The sequence below is a fragment of the Ambystoma mexicanum genome, chromosome 2q, assembly GCF_040938575.1.
Source record: "Ambystoma mexicanum isolate Mex_15411 chromosome 2q, UKY_AmexF1_1, whole genome shotgun sequence".
NCBI classification, from domain to species: domain Eukaryota; kingdom Metazoa; phylum Chordata; class Amphibia; order Caudata; family Ambystomatidae; genus Ambystoma; species Ambystoma mexicanum.
In genome coordinates this window covers 531,336,729-531,362,629 of record NC_090924.1, presented here as the reverse complement: position 1 = coordinate 531,362,629, position 25,901 = coordinate 531,336,729, and the positions used below count along the sequence as shown (strand labels likewise).

Here is a 25,901-nt window from a genome sequence, read left to right as displayed (position 1 = left end):
GGTCACTATATTATGTTGTTTTTCACTGTTAATAGTTCAATACTGTAAGTTGTGTTTAAACTGAACATCCCTTTTCCAATCTGTCCTCTAGTTGCGAGTGGGTGTACGAACTAGATCTACACAGACAGTGAAGCGAACGAGAGATGTTGCTTGTCAAACCTTTTGGCAGGGACTTGAGACTGGAGATGCATCGTGCCAATGGGAAGAATATGAAGTGATTGACAACGGAGCTATACCACCACCAGCCATTGATAGTGAATGTCCTCCTGGTAGTTCGGATGCAGTCGGAGATCAATTTACAGAATCCACACCCGCAAAAACTAAGACCGCGAGAAAGTTGAAGAAATTGTTTTATTCACCCATCGCCAGAGAAGGAACAGATGTTGCAATGGAAGAGAATGAAGTGGACGACAATGAAACACCATCAATATCACTGAACATAGCGGAAGACGATATCAGAGATTCTACCTTTCATGTGAGTGACAGGTCCTCAACGTTACAGGCCGAACCAGCTGGGATGCAGAGTGACAGTATAAGGAAAGAGGCCAAATTCATTGTATTCGATAGTTGTTTGATTGATATTATTATTAGGATGAAATGTGGGCATTCGGTTGGTGGGGAAGTATGTGGGGAGCCATTGATTAATGTGACTCGTGCAATTCGAGGCACTAACCTTAAAATACATGCCACCTGTACAAAATATCATCCTTTCTCATGGTCTGCACAACCCATGCTGGGGCAACTGCCAGCAGGCAATCTACTTTGTGCAGCGGCTGCACTTTTTAGTGGTTCAAGTTTTAAAAAGTTAGAGTCTTTCTTTCAGTTTGTGGGAATCCATTTCATTGCGAAAACTCAGTTCTACAAATACCAAACCGATTATCTATTTCCAGCCATTAGCGAAGCTTGGAGAATGGAAAAAATGTCTATTGATAGTACATTCGCGGGCAAACGGTTCAGGCTAGCCGGTGATGGACAGTGCGACAGCCCAGGATTTTCAGCCAAGTACTGCACCTACCACTTTCAGGACATGGAAAGTAAGAAAATTGTGAGTTCGGTGGTCGTGCAGGTGTCACAAAGTACATCCTCAGTGGCCATGGAGAAAGTTGGCTTTGTAGCATCATTGCAAGAACTACAATTGCGGGGAATGGTGATCGACCTGATAGCCACGGACAGACACGTTTCAATTGCCAAGACAATGAGAGAAGAGTACAAAAATGTAAATCACCAATTTGACGTTTGGCATCTTGCAAAAACAATCAATAAAAAAATGTCGGCTGCAGGTAAAAAAAAAGATATGCAAGGTATTTCACAGTGGTCCAAGTCAATCAGCAACCCTCTTTGGTGGAGCTCAAAAAACATGTGGAGGGTCGTTGGAAATTCTACTGGAAAAATGGCGGTGAGTAATGCTACACTGTAGCAACGTTCACCGCTGGACCACAAACCAACATTTCCACAATTGTGAACATGGCCATTTGTCCACAGAGGAGGCACGGAAGAAGAAGTGGTTGATTCCTTCATCACCCACTCACAAAGCCATTGAAAAGATTGTATTTGATAAAACTATAACAAGAGATTGAGGGGACTCACGGAATTCTGCCACACAGGAGATTTGGAGGTGTTCCACAATATGTGCCTAAAGTACAGGCCAAAACGATTGCATTTTGGCATGGAGGGCATGATAAATCGGACTCTTCTAGCGGTCTTGGCACATAACCATAATGTTGGCCGTCAACAAAGTAGGACGACCGGAACTTTAGGGACGCTTCGCTACAATAAGGCCTTCACTAAAAGAAGTAAACAATGGGTTATCAAACCAGTGTTTGAGGATATGCAATATGACTTTATTGAGAGACTTATTGTTGATGTCCTAGATAGGCACATACATGGAGTTGTGAACGAACCTGTGCAGGGGACAACTGCATTGCCACCCAACATTGCCTCTGTTCCATGTCCACCTAAAGAAGAGCTCATTGAGAAATACACATCACGGTTTAAATGATTGTAATTTGATTGTCTGTTCTCTCGAGTCTCCTCATGTCGCAGGCCCATTGAATATGTGTAGCTATGTATTGTGTAAATAAAAGTGATTGCTCTGTGAGTCCTGTGAGATGGCCTTACACTGAATGTAGCTAACTAGAAATGTGTGCTCGTTCAAAGTGAAGGTCAGCTGCTTTGATTTTTTCTCGGGTGCCGGAATGGCCCACGACTCAGTATAAGGTTCTATTGTTATTTGACCTTGACAGGCCGGGACCATCCCGAAAGACTTCTTTTTGGGGGTGTGGGGCAATAACGTAAGAAACGATAATGAATATAATTTCAGAAACGAAAGCCATTTAATGTTCGTTCATTAGAAGAAATAACGTCGGCATAGAAGGAGTGGTATTTCGGGGCTGCCCTACGCACAGACACAATGGAAAATGCAAATATAATGTAAGTAACTCTTTAGATGAGTTTATACCGCAATTTAATTACTATACAGTAGCTTTAAAGACGGGTTAAGTTGTACTTGTTCGTTCTATGTGGCATATTGTTTTGTACCGCGCATCTTGAGGAGAACCATCTCCTTTTACGGAAGCACCTCAAAACCTTCTTCTTTGCTTCTGCTTTCTCTCTCCCTCTCCCCTGCTACAACTGGTCCACTGTCTGCGACCTCGGTCCTGGGCCCTTCCACTCTCCACCTGCACTGCCTCCCTGTCAACCCCTGCACTGGGGGACTGTCTCAGTATCCTACAGCCCCCCCTTGACGTATAATACCCAGTTGCACTGTCCTAGCTATGAAATAATTTCCCGACCTAATATATAAAATGAATAATTTTAATAAAGATCTGATGGTGAGACTAATTTCATTTTTTATGTTTTTAAAACAGGTACATCCTTCATTATTGTATGTGTCACGAGTACCAGACACCGGCGGATGGCTTTTTCAACCGCCAGTTGCTTCTCCGCGTGAACAACGTTACCACCCTGACCATTTTATGGGACGATCGCCAAGTACAAGTATGCCCTTACGCGGTACTAACGGCTAGATGCAACATACAGACCATTGCGGTGGCCTAGTGCCTCGTTGTTGGAACAGCCATGCGATTATCAGTGCGACCGAAGAGCTTATTTTATCGTAAACCAACACCCTGTGTACTATACACGAACATCACTTGCCTCAAGACGAACTATTTTGGATCGAGAGCAAAGAAAAATGCAAATCGCTGAATATTCTCTAAACATTTGATGTCTAATAAATGTACTTTGCCAAATGTACAATCTTGCCGTTTGCTTTTAAACCACAGTTTCATATTCCGAATTGTGGCGCTGTATTGTGAGATGATCTAAGACCCTGTGTACAGCAAAGGAACATTGCGTGCCTCAAAACGAACTTTTTGGAACGTGAGCAAATAAAAATGAAAATCGCTGAATATTCTCTAAACATTTGATGTCAAATAAATGTACTTTACCAAATTTACAATCTTGCGGTTTGATTTAAAAGTACAGTTTCATATTCCCAATTGTGGCGCGCTGTGTTGTGAGCTGATCTGTGTTGATTTCCGGGTTCTGTGTGGAGTCGCGTAGAAGACGCCTGGGCGCGTTTGCCTACGCAGCACAGTCACGTCACGGATAGAGGCGGGGAATATGAATGTTTTGATAAAGTCTGTTTCAGGGGCGGGGGATTTGATTTAGTGCCGCAAAAGCAGGTGAGCCAGGTCGATGGGGGGAAATGATAGGATTATCAGAAAATGGCGGCTGATTTCGAGTGCGTTAATGGACGAAAAGTCGGGTAAGGTCCATAGGAAAGTTTTCTACGATCTACCGATTTATGCTTAAAAACACATGGCCGAACCGTAGGGACAATAAAAAAAAGTCCCGGAACTATCCTTTAATGTTGAAAGTTACTTGGTCAATAAAATCAGTCGAGTTACACACTCCTATATTCCAGTATACATTCACTATTATTATGTCAGCTAAATGCGAAGCGGTTAGCCTAACATGAAAGACGAGGACTCCCGAGCAAGCATCAATGGAATTAAAGACATTTCCCTGCAAGATTTTACCAGGGTTAACAGGCCGCCAAAAGTGCAACCATGAGTACCCCGCTTAGCGGGTTGAAAGCTGCTCACAAATCCATCAAAGGAGGGCTCCTTAAGAATCCACGTTTCCTGTAAACAAATACATTTTTTAGTTTTAAGACAAAGTCCCACAGACTGATTAGATAAAAAGGTGAATGTGCCCATGAGTGTTCCACAAGAGGAGAGTCAAGCTCCAAGCAAGGCAGTCTGTCTTAGGGGAAGGGCAATGGAGGTTTGGAGCTCGGTCTCGATAGAGAGCTTGCGAGCCATGACCAATCCATCATCTGCTCCATGTTGTTCGGCCCAGATTTTACAAATTGGAATTCCCTTGCAGGCCCCTTTCCAGGATCCAATGAAACAACAATCTCACTTGGCAAAGGAAAACTGAGTCTCACCCATGGAATTGGGAATTCATTCATGAAAGGGTGATATGTCAAAGCCAAGCACTCGCACAGATACAATTTAATTAAGGATGGAGTCCAAAATCATCTTAAAGCGTATATATATTAATGCCTGACCACTCCGATAAAGACTGATGAAGTCAGTCAGTCAATAGGCAATGGCTCAGATCCCACGGCTTTAATCACGTTAGCCCCCAGCATGGGGATTACCTCTGCTACTTTCTCCAAGATCACTTTCACTGAGGGTTTCTTTAAGAAGGAATGCACATACTTCCTTGAGGACTGCTTGTTGGAGTTCTTTGAGGGCTTGTTCTTTGTTTTCTTAACCTGTATACAGGGTTTCTTCTTTAGGATTAGTTAATGAATGACCAGGGGACACATTGGGGGTGGAGGAGACCGAGTGTAAATCATCTAATCCACTAATTGAAGTGGGAAGATTTACCTGAGCGGGAGAACATTTAAATATATTCTCAACTTCCACATTCACAACTTTCCTGGGCGACTAGGCCCGTGGGATGCTCCTTTCCACTTGATCTTCAAACACTCATTCATCTTGGCGCTTAGAAGGAGGCCCCGTTCTTGTGTTACTGGTGGCTAGTTAGTGGGGTGTAATATTTCTGTTCAGTGTGAATTTCCCTTGCTCATGCCAACTTTAATCTGCAGCATGTTGCAATCAATTATAGTGAATGAATCCCAGCATTATGTTATGGGGATATTACATGTACCCTGTGTGAATGTTTCTGCTGGAAGGCTGGAGTAGATGTGGTGTGCATTGCTGTTGTCAAAGTATCTTGTGATATTTCTTGTCAATGTATTGTACTGAACCAACTTTCCAAAGTAAAATGAATTGGATATAGATGCAGTATTTGTGAAAAATGTCTAGGTTATGGCAATGATATTTATCTGCAAAACGATCCATTCACCCATGTCTCCACTCAAACATTTGTAATCCATCCTATGTGAAAATATAGCATGATTTACTGAAAGAAACAGCAGTGTCTAATCCAAGCAGGGCTACAGGAGAAAGCAATTTGACATGGCTGATTACTAAAGCATGCATGATAAAAGCTGGTCAAAGAAATGTAAACATCAACAAGGCTGCAGAGGACTTTATGCTGTGTGGGAGATTTACAAAACAATAGAACCATCTAAATATTTGAAAACAGGCTAACTCCCTTTGCAAATGCTGGTTATACAAATGCCATGGCATCTGCAGTTTGGAATTCCCATGGGACCTAATACTTCCCTCACCACCCTTACATTTACTGCTAAACAAGAGGGGGGACAGAAGGCTGCCCATGACCCTTAAACTCTGTCCTATAAGTACAGATGGTCCATATATGCAGGGCAGATTCTTCTTTAGAAAATAAAAAGAATTTATGAGCACAATCTTTTAAAATTGTCAGAAGACTTTGGAAATCACCTGCAGATTTTAAAACATTTGGACAGTTTCAGCAGTTTCCCACTCTAACTATGGAATTTCAAACTCTGCAGAAGTATGATATTTATTTCTGCAACTTCTCACAAAGTTTTCCATAGATTTGGGCTGACTCTACCCATTATGAGGATGCTTTCAGAGATCACTTCAAGATATATAGCCAGATGCAGAACTCCAATGTTGGAAGGGAAGCCTCTCCCTTAAGAGAAAATAAAACAAAGTTAAAGCACTTCTAAATCCCTGATGCGGGAAGAAATACGTGTTCTCCTGAATAGTGGTTGCCGGGGAAATGAGTTTCCATTGTGAAGCATATTTGCGTGGTTCGCGGTAGCCCTGCAGTGGAAAAAGTTGTCTCTGAACAATGCGAAACGGATTCCAGCTGAACTCGCAAACTGTCACACCTGTGCCAATGGAGTAACAATTGGTACCCATTGTGGACAATTTGGGACTCAGACATCACCCTAATCCTACCAGCACAATTCCTATTAATATTTTTTGTCTTTACTTGCCATTTGCAAGACTTTGGTACTTCCTTTTTATAAGGGATCAAGAGTAGGACTCGGACACAGTGGCATTTCTGGTGTTTGTTAAAGACTTTAATTGATAATATAAAAGAGGTTTGAGGAAATCCTAACTATCCCTAACTCTAGGAGGGGTCTCCCTACCTCAACAAAACTAAGGAACGTCTGTGTCAGAATGTTCAAAACAAAAAGGTTCTCTTGTCCTGTGTCCAAAATCCTAACCTAGCCCTCACCCACTAAACTTAATATAACGTGAATGGGTGATCTCTTTTAGCTGCTCACCTTGAGCTTCTTTCCAAAGATCCAACAAAGTTCTGAAGGGTAAAAGAAATCAACAAAGTTCTACCAGAAAAAGAGTCTTCCCTTCCCCTGGATTTCTCTGGCTTTTCAATGTCCTTCACTTTCACATTAACATACTCCACAATCTCAAGGGGGATGACTCTCCCCTTAAGTTTCCGCTGGTTTACACGGTTCATCAACTCAAGATATACATTCTCTCTCTTGACCTCCTTTTGGCTTATACATCTCCACTATCTAAATGGGTTTTTATTTATTTTATTGTGCATTTATAACGCACTTAAAACCAGTGAGTGGTTTTTAAGCGCGGGATCGGGATACAAAACTGTGTTGCGCTGCGTTGTCTTGCTTCCAAGACAAAACGCATTGCCCCTGAGGTATCCTTCCGCCTTCCCTTTGAGGTTTTCACAGTCCACAATTCACTGGCTCAAGGCGTGTATCTCTGCCCCTGAGCTTTCTTAGCTTTTCCACAGTTCACATATTTCACAGTTCCACAATTCACAGTTTAGGAGTTATGCTTCTTCCCCTTACCTTCTCCACAGTTAACAGGTTTCACAACAAAAAGGGGAGGGAAACTTCCTTCCTCAAGATTCCACCCATTCGGGGGGCTGTTTTCCCCCTTTTCACATCTTCAAAAATCGTGATTGGGTGCGCTTCCCAGACTTGTCGTATGCCCGGTTTACTCTCCTGCCAGGGGTTTCTTAATTGGTTCAATACTTCATCAGTAATCACTTTCTCTTTTATATAGTTCCAAGATTCTTTAATGATACTTTTCATATATTGGATCAGCGACCACTTTTAATTTGTCTTAGTCTCTCTGCTCAATCGCCCATTGTCCCAACTCCCTTGTTTGGGCTTAGCAGGTTCATCAACAGTACGCAGCATCTGCCATGAAGCGCCCCGGCGGCCCAACCTCACTCTCTGGGCTCACCGGGCTCCATCACCAGCTTCCACGTCCTTTGCGTCTCACTGTTCTCACTGCTGCATGCCTGCCGGCTGGGAGAGCCTCCTGTCTACTCTACGGTTCCAGCTTTGCTTCCCTCTTCACCTGAGCTCTGGCTGTCCTTGGCACACGCGTGGTGAACCTTGTGCTTCCAGACTTACCCTGGACTGCACTTCCAGCAGCCTGTCTGCTGTGCACTGCAGCCTGCACTCCTTCAGTGTCTCGACCAACGTCGGGAGAAGTGAGTCTCTCCTTTTCTCCAGGTATGGTTTGTTTAAATGTCCTGGCATATGCTAACCTTTTCCAACAACTAGAACACAGTGTTGGCTTTCCAGTTCTAGTGATCTTCATTACTCCAGCCCTCTTCCTCGTCTCAGTGTTATCGAGCAATGGGGAATGAAAATACGGTTGGTGGTTGATCATGACTGGAGGTTCTACACCCACACTGCAGTAAGCCATACATGCATATGGGGTGCAAGTGGGTATTAGCAGAGGCTAACAAAACAGGGACATGCCTGTCTTGACCTAGCAAGTGTGCTTTGTCTCCTCAAGGGCTGTCTTCCCTTATATGGTCCTCCCGCAGATAGCCAGCCCCAGGGTCAGAGTCAGGTAGCTTCTGCCTTTCCCTGGCAACATGAAGGGAGATTTCCCCCTGTGAAGTAGTGACGACCGTGCTAGATGTGTCACATTTCTTTATTTCACAAACAACACATCCCATAAAGCACCTTGTGGCAGTTCTCATTGCCCGGCTATTCCTTTGCAGCAGTCCTAGAACTACAATCCCCATAAGTCTTAGAGATTAGTGCTGCTTTCACTTTCCCAGGACCATAGAGAGAGCAGGCAGACTACCTTCAGGTGTGGTGCTTCAGGTGCTGTTAATGAGCCTGCTTCAGCACAGGTCAGGTCAGTATTTAAGCAGCTGGCTGCAGGAGCGCAGGGCTCTTGAATTGAGTTCATGCCCAGTCCCTTGCACTTTGATGCTTGGATTTCTGCTGTGTCCTGTTGCTTCCAGAACCTGCTCATGTTCCAGTGCACTGTGCTCTCTGCCTTTCAGCCCTGCTACTCTGCCTGCATTCCTCTGCCTTCTGCCCTGCACCTATGTGTTTCCTGCACTGCAGCTCTGCTTCCCTGCTTGCTGCCCACTGTTCCCTGTCTGCAGCTCCTTGCTCTCTACCACCAATTATCTGGTTCCCTGCCTGCAGTTCCTTGTTATATGCCCATAGTCTGTGTTACCTCGCTTTAGCTTCCTAGATTCTATTCATGAGTTAACTTATTTGTCTGCAGTGCTGCCCTTGTTATCCCAGTCCATACTAACAGTTTCTTGTTACCAGTCTACAGTTCAGTCCTTGTTATCCTAGTTCAGAGTTTCGGTCCTGAGTTTTCTTGTTCCTGGTCTATAGTTCAGTCCGTGGTCCTGGATTCTGCCCCGTAGTTTCTACTCTGCAGTTCCAGTCTCATGTACCCTTGCACTCGATTCTTTTCTTCTTGCTTTTCATCCTTCTTCCAGTTCTCTGTCCTGAAACTTGCTCCCTTTGACTTCCTATTCTTTACCTGGATATTTCTGTTACTGTTCTTTCCCACACTTGTGCTTGTGTAATTAATTTGGGTTCCCCGGCAGGCAATCTCTGCCCCTTTACTTTGCTGAGTTTCAGTATTGTACCTTGCGCCATATTGTTAATAGTGCGCTGGTTCCAGTTTCAGGAGGCAGTCACCGTATAGTTCCTGCTGGACCCATACAGGCTTTGATCTTGTGTGTACATTTTCCTTATTTGTGCCTCAGGGTCCAGACGCAGACACACATTCCTGCTGCTCCTTTCCATGAGCATTCCGAGTTTGGCCCTGTAATAGTAACCAGCTAAGAAGGCTAGATTTTCCTCTGACCCCGTGGGAAACTCTTCCCCCATTCTGTGTACACCACAATTGTGAACCTAACGCGTTTGTCTTACTTGAACTACCTGCCCCTTTCTGTTCACTGCCTTTGCTGCCTGTCTGTAGTTATTGCCTCTCCGTTCTTGTCTGCAGGGTTCCTTACACTCCCGTCTCTTGTGCACGTTTCTCCCCTCAGATTTGTGGGCACGTCTCTGCCCTCGAGTCCCTGACATAAACACATAAATAAACTCATAACTTCTCTCTGTGCTGCAGGGATTACAGACTTGCACTATGATGAAGGAGGATTAATTGTAGCGAATCCTGCTTACAAAGAGATTTACTGTCACATGAACATCGAGCCAGTGCCATATCACACCCACTCATAGCCTTCAGTGCACAGGTGTCTACGGGTGTCCACAATGCCAATAGCCACAGTACCAGGGGCGGAGGGACCCTACTATAAAAATGCAGCCAGCTCAGTTTGGTGGTGTTGGGAGTTCTAGTGGGAGTTGGAGGAAGGATTTTGGTGGAGAACGGAAAAAGCGAGTAGTACGCAGAGGGCAGGAGGAAAGAGCTGAAGGTTGGGATAGATTCTGAAGGAGGTTTGAGCAGAAGAGAGGTGACATCCGAAAGAGGAAAGATGTTAGGAGTGGAGGATGTTGGAATAGGAGACAAGTGTCATCAAAAAGAAGGAGATTTGACAAAGGTGTAGGGGTGTAAAGAAGGCTGGAGACGAGAGTTACCACGAGGAGAGTTGTTGGGGAGCAAAGGTGTTGGAGGAAAAGTTAGTCAACACCAGGGGAAGAAAAGTTGGTGAAGAGTGAAGGAGTCAAACCATCAGAGAAAAAGTAAGAGTCGGGCAGAGGATGGAGGAGTTTTATCAGGAGGATGGATAAAGAATGTTAAATCAAATAGAAGGAGAAGACTGGGTGAGCGATCCTCTGGTGTCAGACAGCTCACACAAGTACTTTGGACCTTTGGATAAGCAACATGAGGCAACATGAGCAGCACAAGATAACACAGACTTGAAAGAGAAAGGATTGGAAAATAAATCCTTGGAAAGCAAGCAGGAGCTTACCGAAAATGTATGAAGAAATGTTTTAAACTCACACAGAATATGTCAAAACAGACAGAATGTGGTTCCTGAAGATGGCCCACAGACCGAAATGCATTGTTCACGATTGACTGTCTTTGAAATAAACACCTTTTCATGTACTTTGCGTCAATGACCTGAACAATTTATTCAAGAAAAGAACAAATTGAGTACTAAAACCTTATGCTAAATGTTTTTCAATTGTACATAGAAGAGAACGAACTGAATGTGATTATATGCACATAGGGTCCTTCCAACCTCCTCGGTTACACAACCCAGGATCCATTAGCTCTTTAAGTCAGAGAGAAGGGGCATCAGAGAATAACTGAGGTTGGAAGGGAGCTAGCAAGATAAAGTGAGAAAGCTATGGGACGTTGGGGGAGAGCCCGCCACAAGACTGTAGCGCAGTGAGGGGGACAAGCAGAAGGCCCTTACCAAAAGAGAATAACTTGAGGGCTGAATAAATCTATGAGACCCGAGGAGGTGGGCAGGAAGCTTTAGAAAGTTCTGGCAGAGCACCCTACAACTGGTTAGAGGAGGTACAAACCTTTGCAATCTCACTGAAGGTCAGAGATAAGATTGCAGTTAGGGATTGCAAAGGTGTGCCCCATGGACCAGAGCACCAGTGCAGGGAGGAAACCAATGGATAGGGGCCTCTCTGAGCCGTCCTCTGGGACCTCCTAGAAGAGTTCTTTAGGCGTTCCACCAGCCCAAGAATTGCAGTCTATGGAGAACTAGACTAACGTACTCTAACAACAAAGGTGCAGGACCCCTGGGAAACCCCCAACCTGAAGACAAGGTCCACGGTCATCATCCAGACAAGACCAGTAAAATGACAATCACTGGAACTTTGTGATAGACACTATACTACAATTTGACTTTCTTTAAGAGACTATACTAACCAAAGTACACTTTAGTACCACAAGATGAGGTCCCGGCTGCATTAAGCTAATTTGAGTTATTTTGTTTCTTGCTTTATCGATACCCATCCTACACTTAGTTACTTCCATACACTGGCCTTTCCTTTTCTGCACTACATCACTGCTTGAATGATATTAAACTAATTGGATTCCACAACTAAGCTCGTCTCGTGTTGCATTTCACTCAGCACACTCTGACAGTCCATATGTCTACAATCCATGTTCATATTTGCCGATTTCTCCGTATATGCGGTTTACCTGCTGTGTTCCCATGACCACGCTGATCGAGCGAATAGGGCCACACGATTCAAATTCTTCCTTCACAGTTCGCATAGAGAAAACAAAGTTAAAGGGACCTGCATAGACCGTCAACATCTCAGCAAGCTGAGATCTCATCTATAGGAAAGAAATGAAATGAAAAACAATTTGTAGGCAACTGCAAAGTAGAGGCTGACAAGTATTTTGAAATTAACTGGAATGAAAACAGAGAATTCTGTACTAGGCCGTGGCCATGCCCCTCTAAGAACTGACTCAGCCCAATGGTCAGAATAAAGTAATGCGTATGGTTTGCAAAATGTCTTTGAAAGGTAAAGCCCACACAAGTTGAAAAAACATGCAATTTCCAAACCCAAGCACTGAGCCCAGCACTGGTTTAATTCCAGGTTCTCTTACAAATCAATTATTCTAATGCCCGGCACTTACTACTACTGTAGAAGGGTGCGTATAGACTGTAGCTCATGAAAAGCCGGGAACCCCAGTTCTTTTAGGCAGTATTGGAGGAAAGTGTCACAACCCAAGGAGAGGTATCGACACCCCCTCCCGAACCACAGAAGCCAAATGAGATGATCCCTCCCACCTTGGTTGGCACGGGTTCCTGATTTCAGAATTACAGGTGACCAAGAGACAGCCACTGGGGGTGGGGGGATTAGGGAATTAGGGAGAGGTTGTGGATTGGGAGGTGGGGTGGTATAGGGAAACCAGAAAGATGGTTAGGGTAACATAATTGGATGGAAAGGGGGAGTTTAGGGAAATAATCTCTGTACACTCTGTATTCACTCTTAATTGTGACTACCCACACACTCGCCTGCACACTTCCTGAGCCACCAATCCTGTATAAGCTACAACCTGTTTCCCCCCTGCAGTATTTATAGTAACACATCACATTTCACCCCCTGACCTGCAGTCATGCCTGATAGTACATGAGGAGTGCTAAGCTCCAACATAAACTCTAATCAAATTATGGTGAGCCTCTTGACCAAACAAACATACAATGAAGCATGGTTTTCGGAGCTCAAGCAACATAAGCATAACAGGACTCATGAGATGGTAAGCACAGATGGTAGAGATAAAATAACATAAAATGAAGGCAATTAAATATGAGCGCAAAGACCAACAATGCAAGCAACAGGATTCAAATTTCCAGATAGTGCCTTCCCGACTTGAAAAGCCATGTGTTATGTTCACACATGATTTAAATTGTACACATTTGCAGTTATTTCATTGCAATGTTCAATGACTTATGCCTGTGGGGCATCCCGGGCACATGATGTGCAGCGCAGAATCAGCCCGACCATGCGCCGCATGTCGCAATGTTCACCGCTGCTCCCGAGCTGGAAGAAAACAACCCAGAGGAAGCAGACTGTCAGTGTTCGAGCAGCAATCTGCCGGCGTGTTTTAAAACCCATAGCTCACCGCCAGCCCTGTGTTGCATGAACGCCAGCAATGGCCTCCGCCTGTGCTTCCAACTGTCAATCACCAGCACCTGGCACGGGCAGAGACGGGCCTTTTAAGACCCTTCGCTTCAACGTGTGTCACTGTACACAGGCCCCCAGACTCCATGTAGTACGGGGAACCATCACAGCGCCAGGGCTAGTTCTGCCTTTGATGGCTACGGCCACAAATGATTTCCACATAATCCTTAAAAAAAGAATCTGTAAAAGCCCAAGCGCCATCCAAAAGAATTCAATTTTTTCCCAGATGAAGAAATTTAAAGACCACTTAAAGTGTATGGTCATACGATTTTAGTTTTGGCTCACATGTGTCGCATTAAGTTTGTTAAAACTACTGGCAAGAGTGTAGATATACAGCAGATGGTAGGAGGAGGGATATATTGCCTTTCGGTATTTGGCCTTAGCAAATAGAGGGGTCATGCTGGAATGGAGACTTACCCCATGGGGGCTCCTCTATCTTCAAGCATCTGACATGAAGTGATTTTTTTTCTAGATCATTATTTTTTACTTATTCTAACAAAGTGCAGTCACAGCATCTCTACACAAGGAAACATGCTTCCTCCAGCACAGCACTGCATCCTCACAGAGAGAGGCACCAACAATGCTCCGAGCACTATCGTGTTTGCACGCCACAACAGCGCGCGCGCACACACCCCCACACACACACCTTCAAGTGGCAACTGGGCATATTGGAATTTGTGATTACTGTGCTTTCTGGGCACAATGATGACTGACTTTACTGTATAGTCATGAATATCAAAATGTGACCCTACAGACGTAACTGTGCATAATGAAATCTGGGAATGTTGTTGTAAATGAGCATAATAGTATATGGGCTTACTAAGGTAAGTGGGCAAAATCGAACACAGTATTGATATCCTATTTCGGCATAATCTGTCAGTGCTATGATAACTGTACATAGATGATCCTGGCTGTTCGTAGCTAAGTTGACATAAATAATTCTGGCGCTGCAATGATAACTGAGAATAGTAGAATTGTGCACATATCCTTGACAATCGTTTCAGTACCTGTGAATTGGATCACAATGGTGCACTAGGTTTTGATAGAAATACTTGGCAATGGTGTGCGACCTTTGGCTTTTTATATCCAAACCTTGAAATGGTGAGAATGCATTACCTTGAATATCATAGCAATACCTAGCATAGGAGCACCAGAGCATAAAACTTCAGTACCTGACAAATGATTGCACTTACTGGCCATTTGATTGCAATTTCTGTCTAATGGTGTGACTGGCTGGAGGCGTGATAACAATGCCTCTAGCAAAACTAGTGGTTTTAGTGATGCTTGTTGAACTTGTATCCAGCCATGTGGGAGAGGAATTTGGCAGGCAGCAGCTGAAGCAGCACAGAAAAGAAGGCACCAAGTTCTCAAGCTTCACTTTAGTCGCGAGCTAAAGAATTAGACCACCTGGACTGGTAGCATGGCGCAGGAGGTGATCCCATCCATTATTCTGCAGGGTTGGTACGTGGCTGGAACACACGGGTGCCACTATTAAAGCCTGGGAGAACAATGTGTCAGCCTCTACTTGCTGATACTTTCAGACTCAATTCCTCAATCCATCAACACGCTCTTGTTTGCCACAGCTTGCACCATGCTTGCTTCCACATATTGCCCTCAGTTAGTTGGTGTGGCAGATATCCAGCTGCTCTTTCCTCAACACACCCATATCTGCGGGGGCCATCCATGTTCCAATCTCAATTGTCTGAGGTGGTTCTGCATGTTCAATAACCCTGGCAGTGAATATCCCTGGCCTCTTACAGCATGCTGACATTTCCTGTTTATTCTTTGTTGCTAACAGAGTGATGTCCTTTCTTCATGGTAACTGTGCATGTGGGATGGCCCTAAACACACCAGGGGGTTTCAGAGCAATTTTCAAATGACAAGTAAGGTGCTGATGAATTGATTCATGATCTGGACTTTATGGGTCAGGTTTTTGTGGCTTCCAGGACTAATGGTTGGCTTATCTTGGCCATGTCCAACTTATGTTCTCAGATCTCTGACCTTAATTTCGGCTAATTTTAATCACAGTGTTCAAGCACCAATGCAGGCTGCAACACATTTCCCTCAATATGATTGAATTGATTGTTTATTTGTATAGCGCCTATATACAATGTGTTTCAAAGTGCTTCAAGGAGGGAGGGAACATGGGAAAATACAGTTACATTCTTACAAGTCTTTGAATCAACTCATAATGTGAAAAATAACTATCTTAATCAGCCTGTCGCCATTTCTAACAGTTCCATTATTATGCCTGACGACAATTGAAGTAGTGCCGGAAAATTAACAAGAGGAGGGGTGGGGGGTGGAGTGAGGGAGAAGGAGAGGAACAACACAAGCAACTAACATACTAGATCGGACGACGATTCAGAAAAGTGCTGTAGGGGGAAGTGGGAGAAGAAGACAAGTAGGGAAGGGGGGGAGAGACAAACAAGCTGCTATCACAGAGGTAAAGAGACAGGTGATCGAGTAAGTGCTAATGAACATTAAATAGGGAGGGTAGGAGGAGAGGGAAGGGGATGAGAAAGGGAAGGGGATGAGAAAGACAGGCAGCTACAATTACTATGCCTAATGGTAATTGAGCTAGTGTTGGAATTTGAAAAGAAGGGGGAGGGGTGGGGGGAGGAGAGGATGAGAAAGACAGGCTGCTACAATTACTATGCCTAACGACAATTGAGGTAGTGCCAGAATTTAACAAGAGGAGGGGAGGGATGGGGAGGAGGAGAGGGCAGGTGGATGTGAAAGACAGGCGGCTACAATCCTATGCCTGACGGCAACTGATGTAGTGCCGGAATTTAACAAGAGGAGGGGAAGGATGGGGAGAAGAAGAGAGAAGGTGTATGAGAAAGACAGGCGGCTACAATTACTATGCCTAACGGCAATTGAGGTAGTGTCCTGAATTTAACAAGAGGAGGGGAGGGGTAGGAGGAGGGATAAAGGGGGAGGGAGGAGGAGAAGGACAAAACAAGCAAGGAACAAGTTACTTACCTGTAACTGTTGTTCTCCAGCATGGGTCTGGCATGGATTCACATGCTCATGAATATTCCCCGTCGTCAGGCCGGGAATCCTCAGTATAGAAAAAAAATCAGTATCAGTTTCGTTTCTGATCTGTCTTTCTTAGTAGTAACCAATCACTGGTCTCTGGGCATACTGCCCCCAGCCAATGACTGCCCTCTCCCTAAGCCCCGCCTCTGGCGGCCATCCTCAGATTTGGTAGCACGTAAAGTGGCAGTGTGACCAAGTGAAGAGCCGCAGAGGGGTAGTCGGGAGGGCCCGCATGTGAATCCATGCCAGACCCATGCTGGAGAACAACAGTTACAGGTAAGTAACTTGTTCCTTCTCCAGCATGGAGTCTGGCATGGATTCACCTGCTCATGAATAAGAGAATACATAGCAGTACACACATGCACAACCACGGGAGGTGGCAACAGGCTCAACATTAAGCAATACAACAACTCAACATTAAGCATCTCTTACCTCCTCACCAGGCTCACCTTAAGCGAACAGGTTGCGCAGCACTGCTTGGCCAACCCTGGACTCCTCCCTGGAGTCCCGATCGACGCAGTAGAATCTTGTGAAGGTGTGCGTCGGCCTCCACGTCGCAGCCCTGCAGATTTCCAGCAGGGGCACACCAGACAGGAACGCCGTGGTAGCAGCGATCGCTCTGGTCGAATGGGCTCTCGGACGGCCGGGCAGCGGTCGGTTTGCCAACCGGTGACAGTGCATGATGCAGCCGGAGAGCCATCTGGAAATGGAAGTCTTCGAGAGAGCCTTCCCTTGATTCACAGTCCCAAAGTTCACAAACAGCTGTGATGTCTTCCGAAAACTATTCGTGCGGTCCACGTAGAACTTCAGCGCTCTAGCTACGTCCAGCGAGTGCAGAGTCCTTTCAGCCGGAAGAGGGAACGCATAAAGAAATAGGCCGTCCCAGGGGAACGAGAAAGCATTGCCCATGCTCCTCGGCTGGGGGAACCTGCTGGCGAACCTCCGGCACTTGGAATTCGTTGCCGTCACGAAGAGATCGATTTGGGGTTCGCCCCATCGTCGGAAGAGTCGATCCACTTGATCCTGGCGTAGTTCCCACTCGTGGCATGAGCGCAGCTCTCTGCTCAGTGAGTCAGCGATCGTGTTTTTTATTCCTGCCAGATGACGAGGCACCAGAAACATCCCTTGGGCGACGGCCCAATGCCACAGATCCTGGGCTTCCTTGGATAGGGCAGGGGATCTGGTTCCGCCCTGCTTCCGGATGTAGAACATCGTGGTGGTGTTGTCGGTGAAGATCCTCACCACCTTGCCCTTGAGGGACGGACGAAAAGTTCTGAGGGCCCAGAACACTGCGCGGAGCTCCAAGATGTTGATGTGGAGTGGCTTCTCCTCCGGGAGCCAAAGGCCTCTCGCGTGAAGTGCGCTCCCCAACCTTCCAGGGAGGCGTCTGTCATCACCTGATGAGCTGGGGTCTGAAAGTCCCTGCCCGCCGACAGATGAGAGCGGGTACCCCACCACCGGATCGCCCGACGTAACATCTCATTGAGAGGGATCCTGTCCTCGAAGCTGCCCGTCGACTGGACCCAGCGGGCATCGAGGAACTCTTGTAAGGGGCGCATCCGAAGCCTGCAAAGGCGCACCAGATAAATGCAGGAGGACATCATCCCGAGGAGGGACTTGATAGATCTTACCTTGGCCATGGCCGTGGCCAGCGGACGCTGCACCTTGCCCAGAATGGCCCTGGTCCTTTCCTCCGACGGCGAGGCCAGCCGTGCCACTGTGTCGAGCTTGGCTCCCAGAAACAGGGCGACTTGCGACGGAACCAGGTGGGATTTTGGAAAGTTGATGGAGAATCCCAGGTCCGTGAGCAGCTGGACGGTCTTCGCAGTGTGCTCCACTGCGAGCTCCCTTGTCCTTGCCCGGATGAGCCAGTCGTCCAGGTAGGGGTAGACGTGGATCCCCTGTAGGGACAGCCACGCCGCCACCGGTGCGAGGCACTTAGTGAACACCCTGGGTGCTGACTTCAATCCGAACGGGAGGGCCTTGAACTGGTAGTGCCGCCCTTGGACCACGAACCTGAGGAACTTTCAGTGTCTTTTTAGAATGGGGATGTGGAAGTACGCATCCTCCAAGTCCAACGACGACAGGAAATCGCCCTCCTCCAGCTGTCCCAGCACGTGCTGGAGGGTGACCATCCGGAACTTCTGTGCCTTGATGTACTTGTTCAGTCGTCACAGGTCCAGGATGGGGCGCCATCCTCCTGTCCTTTTTTACGAGGAAGTACCTTGAGTAAACTCCGGAGCCCCGAAGCCTCTTTGGGACGAGCTCGATGGCACCCTTCTTGAGCATCGCCCTTCTTCCAACAGTAGTTGAGGGACATAATTTTCCTTCCTGGCCACGGGAGGAACGCGAGGGAACTTCTTCTGAAACTCGAGGGTGTGCCCTTGGGCCAGGGCGTCCAGCACCCAACGGTCGGTGGAGATGGACTCCCACACGCTGACGAACCTCGCCAGCCGGCCTCCCATCGGGGTGCTTCGGCGGGGGCCCGACCCCACGGTCGGTTCAATCTTGTTTGGAGGCCGCCTTGCCTCCTTGACCTCCCTGTCAACCTTATTTGCCTCCGGAGCTCCGAAAGGACGCCCGTTGTTGTTGGAGCATTCCCAGTGCCCGGGCAGTCTGCGTGTCTGTCTTGATGGCCTGAAGGGACTCATCAACCGTCTTCCCAAACAGGGTTTTCCCGTCGAAGGGCATGTCCAAAACCTTGGTTTGTACATCCTGGCGGAAATCCGTCGCCTTGAGCCATCCTCGTCGTCTCAGGCAAACGCCGTTGCCCAACTGACGGAAACCTGTGTCGGCGATGTCCGTTGCCACTGTGATGGCGTGGTCCGAAGCAATCTCACCTTCCTGTAGGATTTCAAGGGCCTCAGCCCTTTTGGCGTCCGGAAGGAAGTCCAACAGAGGGGCGATTTTGAACCACAACTCCCTGTCGTAGCGGGCTACGATAGCCAGGGCGTTGGCCGCTTTGATAGTCGTCGCTGCGGATGAGATGACCCGTCGTCCCATCGTGTCCAGCTTCCTGCCCTCGCCGTCCGGCGGGGAAGTTGATGTCGAGGCCGATGCCCCGCCAGCTTTCTTCTTTGCTGCCGCCGAGACGACCGAATCCGGGGTAGGTTGCACCCGAAGGCACAAGGGTGCAGCGTCGGGGACCCGGTACTTCTTCTCGTACCGGTCCCCCTTTGCCGGCGCCGTGGCCGGGTTCTTGAGGAGGGCGAGCCCCTCATCCCAGATGTCATCAAGAAGTGGTACGGCGAGGACCGTCTTCCTTTTAGCTTCACGCCGTTGGTAAAGGAACCCTTCCTTCTTCTTCTCTTCTGGGCAGAGCTGGAAGAGCTGGATGCCCTGGAAATCATGGCATGAAAGGATCCAATCTCGTCGGGCGGGGACGCCCGAGCAGGGGGCGACACGTCCCGTCGTCGCCTCCGTCGTAATCTGTACCTGTCGTAGCCGTGTCCGTGCCTGTATCATCCCTGTGGGTAGTAGACCGGGGGGAAGGAAGAGCAGGCCGCAGAGGTGGGAGAGGTGGCGTAGGATGCGTCCTCCTCCTATGCGGTGGACTTTCCGAAGATCCTGGCTCCGGTTCCCCCGTCGGGTCTGGCTCAGGTACCTCCGTCGGGGGGAGGGGTAACCTTGTCCTCATCTCCGAGCATAAGGACTGAATCGCTGATGAAATGGCCGCCGAAGTGTCCTGCAGCGCCGGAAACGACGGGCGCGAGGGCTCTTGAGGAACCTCGTCGGCGACACCGTCGGGATCCCTCCCTATGGGCTGGGCCTCTTCCACGACTTCGATGAGCTCTTCTTCAAAGGTCGTGTCCGTATCCACGATGGCCACCTGCCCCTCCCCCACCTTTTCCAACGAGGACTTTGTGGGGGTCTTCTCAATGGGCCTGAAAGACGACTCCCTCCGCGGTGGCAGGGAGACTCTGGGTTCTGAGATCGCCTCCACTGGCGTAGCCTCCACAGGCTGAGCCAGGGCCACTGCGACATCCTCAATCGAGGTCTTAGCAGGGTGAATTAAGGCCATCGTCACCTTCTGTACGCCTGCAGCCTTCACCTTGGAGAGAAGGTGTTAGGCAGAAACCTGTGCAGTTCCCTTTGGGAACACTGCAAAAGATTTAGGACTACAAGTGTTAGCAGTAAACCCACTTGGTAGCAGTCTGTACCACCCAGATTTACCTGGTAGCTGTGGCTGAGCAGTCAGACTTCTCTCAAGAAGAGTTAGGCAGTATGCTAAGTATACACAATAGGCACTCAGATACAATACCACAAGCAAACACCAGAGCTTTGGTATCAAAGTATATAATTATTTATTTAAACACGCACTGTTTGAAACACTCCAGCACTCTTATTGTAAATCACTCTTAACACAGTTACTATTATGATATATACAACCCTTATTCCTTATCAGACAAGTCTTAGTTAATACCACGTATTTCCAGCAGAGGTGAGCACTTAACTATAGATGGCACTCCAATAAGTTCATGAAGAAGGGAGGGAAAAAGACAGAATATGTGAAGATACACCACTCTAAGATTTAGGAACACTTTTAGCAAGGCAGAAGAGCAAAAGTCACTTGTGAGCCAAAGTACATAGGCTGGGCCCACTCTTAGAGAGAGCAGAGCACAAATGCGCCCAAGATCACAGAGTTACACTAGGCTTTGAAAGTCTTGCAGAGAGTTCGAAAAGAGTTTAGAGAGGCTCAGAAAAGTTTAGCCAGGGTGTCCCAGGCTAACCCAGGTTCGAAAGCCGGGGGCTAAATCTACCCCGTACAGTCGGTGGCAAGGGAAGCCAGGCGGAACACGGTACCTTAAGTGGGAAGGATCCTCCAGCGGTGGCAGTTGTTCCTGGCAGCGGGTGCAAGTCTCAGCGTCGTCCAGAGGAAGAGAAGATCTCGACTTGGAGGAAAGATGAAGGTCGTTGCACTGCCAGGGAAGAAACCAGACGCGAGTTTTCCGGTTAAAGGTATTACCCTTTATTTCGCGGTCGTGGTAAAACGTGGTATTCCGGTTGCCGGGGTGCTTGGCACAGGCAAGGCGGCCACGAGATGTGTCGGGAAGGCGAAAAGATGGTGAAACTGGTTATCCCCACCAGTCAAAGGAAGAAGACTCTCCGGCGGGAGATCTCCTCTGTCGTTGGGAAAAGTGGTGATACGGTTCAGCAGGGCTCCTCCGGTGGTGTCGTCGTAGCAGGTCGGCTCAGCTTCTCCCTCGTCGGATTCTTAGGTCCTGTGGCGACTTCTGAAGTTCCAGTCCCCAAAGCCCTGCTTTTATGCAGAAAACCCCCATTCACTCAGCCTAGCTGTCACTCAAACATGCTAAGCCGGCCGGCTCACCACTTGAGTCAATCAGGACGGAGTGCGACTTGAGTTGCCTAGGCAACTCAGTCCAGGGTGCCTAAATCCCCCTCCACCCCTCCTAAGTACCCCAGACAGAGTGGCACCACTTTGGAGGGCTTCTGTGGAGAAGCCCGCCAAAAAAGTGGAACAAAGGGATCGACTTGGGTTGGAGTCACAGAAGAGAACACAAACGCCATTTTAGAACCGAGTTTTGGCAAAAAATACCAAACGGAGAATTAATAATAAATAAATCCACCGGCGGTATGTTCAAGGCTATCGTAATTAAATAAATAAAGATAGTAGCCTTGAACAATGGGAAAATCCCACAGAGAAATATTCGCGGTTGAATATAAAAAGTAGAATCCGCTGCCACCAGCCAAAACTCGATCAGGGGGGACGGAGACGTGCCCCCTCGACTAACAGACCCCGGGGCAATCGAATTGCCCCAGCCAGTACGTCCACAATATGATGGTGTGTACTGGTTCTGTTCAGAATTCAAGACTAGTAAAGTCAATGGTGACTTTACATGCCCTGGGAGACAGTAGTCAGTCCCAGGGTATGGAGTCTATACTGGGGGGTCACTATGACACCCCTGTGTTACTGCACTGAGGGTGCTGTGTAACACACATCACAAAAACACATGAAGCCCTATGGAGTAAAAGACCCCATAGCCCATTAAACACATCTAGAGTCAAAGGAACACACATGTCCAAGAGTGAGGGTAAAAAGAGTCTCACTCTTGGCAGGAGAAACAAATAAACCCCCAAAATCCAGCAAAGCTGCTGGGGGACTCACTAGGTTAGGAAATTCAGCCTAAACAGAGAATTCTCCCTAACAAAGGGTCCGAGCTTCGCTCCCCCTCTGCCGGAATCTTCGAGATCGACCGGGGCCTCTCCAGAAGCTTCGCTGGGTTCTCGGACTTCCTCTTACCCGAGCCAGAGCGTTGGCTCGTGGTTGATGGCGCCGGTGAGGATGTGCCCTGCCAGGCAGCCAAGGAGCCCGACCGTTCGGCGCTCCCGGTGCCCGCGGACTCGCGGTGCTTGGCCTTTTGTTGGGCCTTCGTCGCCGGGGCGCCCTCACAGGACTTAGAAGACCGCTCGGACTTCTTTTTCTTCTTCTCGCCTGACGGGCTCTTCCCTTCCAGCCAGTTGGCGAGACGGAGGTGGGGATTCTTCATGGTCTGCTCCGACATGTTCCCACAAAACGCACAGTCCTTCTCCGTGTGCGTCTTGTCCTCATGGAGACAGTAGAGGCATAACGAATGCTCGTCCTCCTTGAAAACATTATGAAGCTGGCATCCAGGGCAGGTCCTGAACAGCTTCCGGGCGTCGAGCTTCCTTTCTCCTGGGCCATGTCCGGGGTAGGCCTAGGAACTTCTGGAATCCTCCAAAAGCGTAACTTGACGAAATCTTCACCCTTGAGGGGCATAGAAAACTCCGAAACGGATCCCCGTTGATCGGATGTAGAAACGGTGGAGCTTGAGGCTCTATTTAACCAAAAAATGAGAAAAATCGCCTGAAAAAGCGTGAAAACGCAGCAAAAGCTCGAGAGCTACAGCACGAGGATTCCCAACACTTGAATGTGCGGTAACAATCTGAGGATGGCTGCCAGAGGCGGGGCTTAGGGAGAGGGCAGTCATTGGCTAGGGGCAGTATGACCCAGAGACCAGTGATTGGTTACTACTAAGAAAGACAGATCAGAAACGAAACTGATACTGATTTTTTTCTATACCGAGGATTCCCGGCCTGACGACGGGGAATATTCATGAGCATGTGAATCCATGCCAGACCCCAAGCTGGAGAACCAAACGTTCCTTGGCAAGACGACCATTAAGAGTAGTGCTGGAGGAGGGGGGAAGGAGAAGAACAGAACAAAAAGAGGTGGGGGGACACAGAACAGGCAATTATCATAGTGGTCAGGAGGTTGATCTGTGATGAACCTTCTCCAGTTAATGGCCATTTTCTGTAAAGACATTTTACTCAGTTCAGAAAAAGTTAACGGGCCCAAAAAAGTTAAAATGTAAATAACATACAATTAATTAAGACTTAAAGGCAGCAAAACAAGTAAATAAAGTCTATACAAGATTGGAAAACAGGCATACAATTCAAAGAAAATAGTAACAGGCTTACATGATAAAAATTGGCCTCAAACAGGACATTTAATCTATTTAAGCCACTTAGAAAAAACGGCTAAAATGTACGACAGAGATATGAAGTTACAATGTATCAGTCACATGGTGATTTAATCATACCCACCATGCTTTGGTTGAAAAGCTAAAAACTGCAAAAACCACTTCTTTGTGGAAAGCCATTTTGCAAATAACAAGGGCACCCTTAGAGGCACGAGCTTAGTGTTTGAAGAAAACTGAAAATGATCAAAGGTCTTAAACCCTCAAGATGCAAAGGAGACATATGCCCAGCAGCCCTTGTTAAGGACTGCTCCGAGGACCTGGCGCCCCTCATCACCTCATTCATTAACACCTCCTTCTCCACTGGCATAGTCCCCTGTAGACTCAAGGAAGCTTTGCTACTCCCTCATTAAAAAACCAGCACTAGACCAAACAAACCATACTAACTACAGACCCATCACTACTGTCCCGTTCCTTATAAAAACTTTGGGCAGGGTAGCTTACTTGCTAATTCAGAATTACTTGGAAGCTAACCACATCCTGGCAATGCGCCAGGCAGGGTTCTGTCCTGGCCATGGGATAGAATCAGCACTTATTGACTTGAAGAATCAGTTTGATGCCATTAGGGACGAGGGCAAGCCTGCCCTACTACTACTTCTTTACCTATCGGCCGCTTTCCATAAGATCCTCTTCCACCGCCTAACCTCTGCGGATAACTTCTCGCCGAAAGCCACAACTAGGATCGCATCCTTTCTAGGGGAGAGATCCATTCGAGTATTCACTGAAAACAGTGCCCCCCATGTACCCACTCTCTAAACCTGTATAATAGCTTCACGAAACCCTTATTCGTCCTTCTAGACTCCATTGGCATATCATACACAAACAATGCCGATGATACTCACATTTTACTCCCCCTCCCCGTCTGCTACATGGAAGACTATTCCTCCCTTAATAACATCTACATGACCAATCAGGCTTGGATGGCCACTCACAGACTTTGCCTGAATGATGAAGAGATCCTCTTGGTGGGCCCTACAGCAGTATTCAAAAAGCTTGATCCTCAGTACACCTCTTTCAACATTGATGGCATCCTGATCCCCATCTCAGTCAGCAAAAACACTTGGAGTTTAGCTGGATGCCACCCTTTCACTCACACGACAAGTGAACTCCATCGCCTCATCTGCCGCCTACACGACTAAACTAATCAATGCAGCCAGACTCTTCCTATCATCAGACAGTTGCCTTACAATCGCCCGAGCTACCATCGGCTCAAGACTTGATTACTGTGATGCAATCTTTCCAGGCACCTCAGAATAAAACATCCTGAAGATACAGGTTATTCAAAATAACGCCCTTTGAGCAGTTTTGAATATCCCCAAACCCGAGTACATCACCTCAGCAAGGAGAAAGGCCCACTGGCGAGCCAGCAAGCGATTCTATTAAAAACTCTGACAATCACACACATATGTCTTTCCTTTCCAACAAGGCCCCCACCCCTACCTCTCACAGAAAATAACCAAGGCAAACTCATCCAGACCTATCATATTCACCTACGCACATCGTCTCATTCAGCCTAAATTTAAAAGGGCTTGAGCCAAAGGCTCAAAGGCTCAAGCTTCCCAAGCATTGCAGGTAAACAATGGAACTTACTCCCGCCAACCAGGCAAGCCGAGCACTCCTACTGGGCCTTCCGAAAAAAGCTACAAATGTTACTATTGGCATAATTATGGACACTAACACACTGGCCCTCATTACGACCCCGGCGGTAAGTGAAAAACGATGCTGGTAAATGATTACCGGCATCGTTTACTGCTAAGTCTGATCATGACCCGTGAAAGTGCCATTAGCGGCATCGTAGTTAACAGTGCCGCTAACAGCACCAAGCTCGCGCACACGCGACCTTCCACGCCGTAAGTACCGGCACAGTCCATGAGAGGAATACACATATACCGGTCACATAGTGTGAATCCATTTGTGCATGTAAATGTGGTACAAAGTAACAGTTGAATGCATGCCATGGTGGCACGTCGTGATTTGAGATTTGATGTCATGACTGACACATACATTGTTGCCCACATACAGGTGATGCAGGCTATCCCCTGAAGAGG

The 25,901-nt window shown here is 47.3% G+C and overlaps 1 protein-coding gene across 4 annotated transcripts in view; it reads right to left on the bottom strand.

Annotated features, from left to right (window-relative positions):
- Nucleotides 1-25,901, bottom strand: part of REXO5 (RNA exonuclease 5) — a 1,375,618-nt gene that overhangs the window by 409,290 nt on the left and 940,427 nt on the right. For 3 of the 4 annotated variants that reach the window (XM_069647648.1, XM_069647652.1, XM_069647650.1), the window contains one exon: nt 11,799-11,936. The exons of the other annotated variant lie outside the window; for it this stretch is intronic. In XM_069647648.1, the coding sequence (XP_069503749.1) occupies nt 11,799-11,936 (138 nt within the window). The remainder of the gene's footprint in view (nt 1-11,798; nt 11,937-25,901) is intronic. 4 annotated transcript variants of the gene reach the window in all.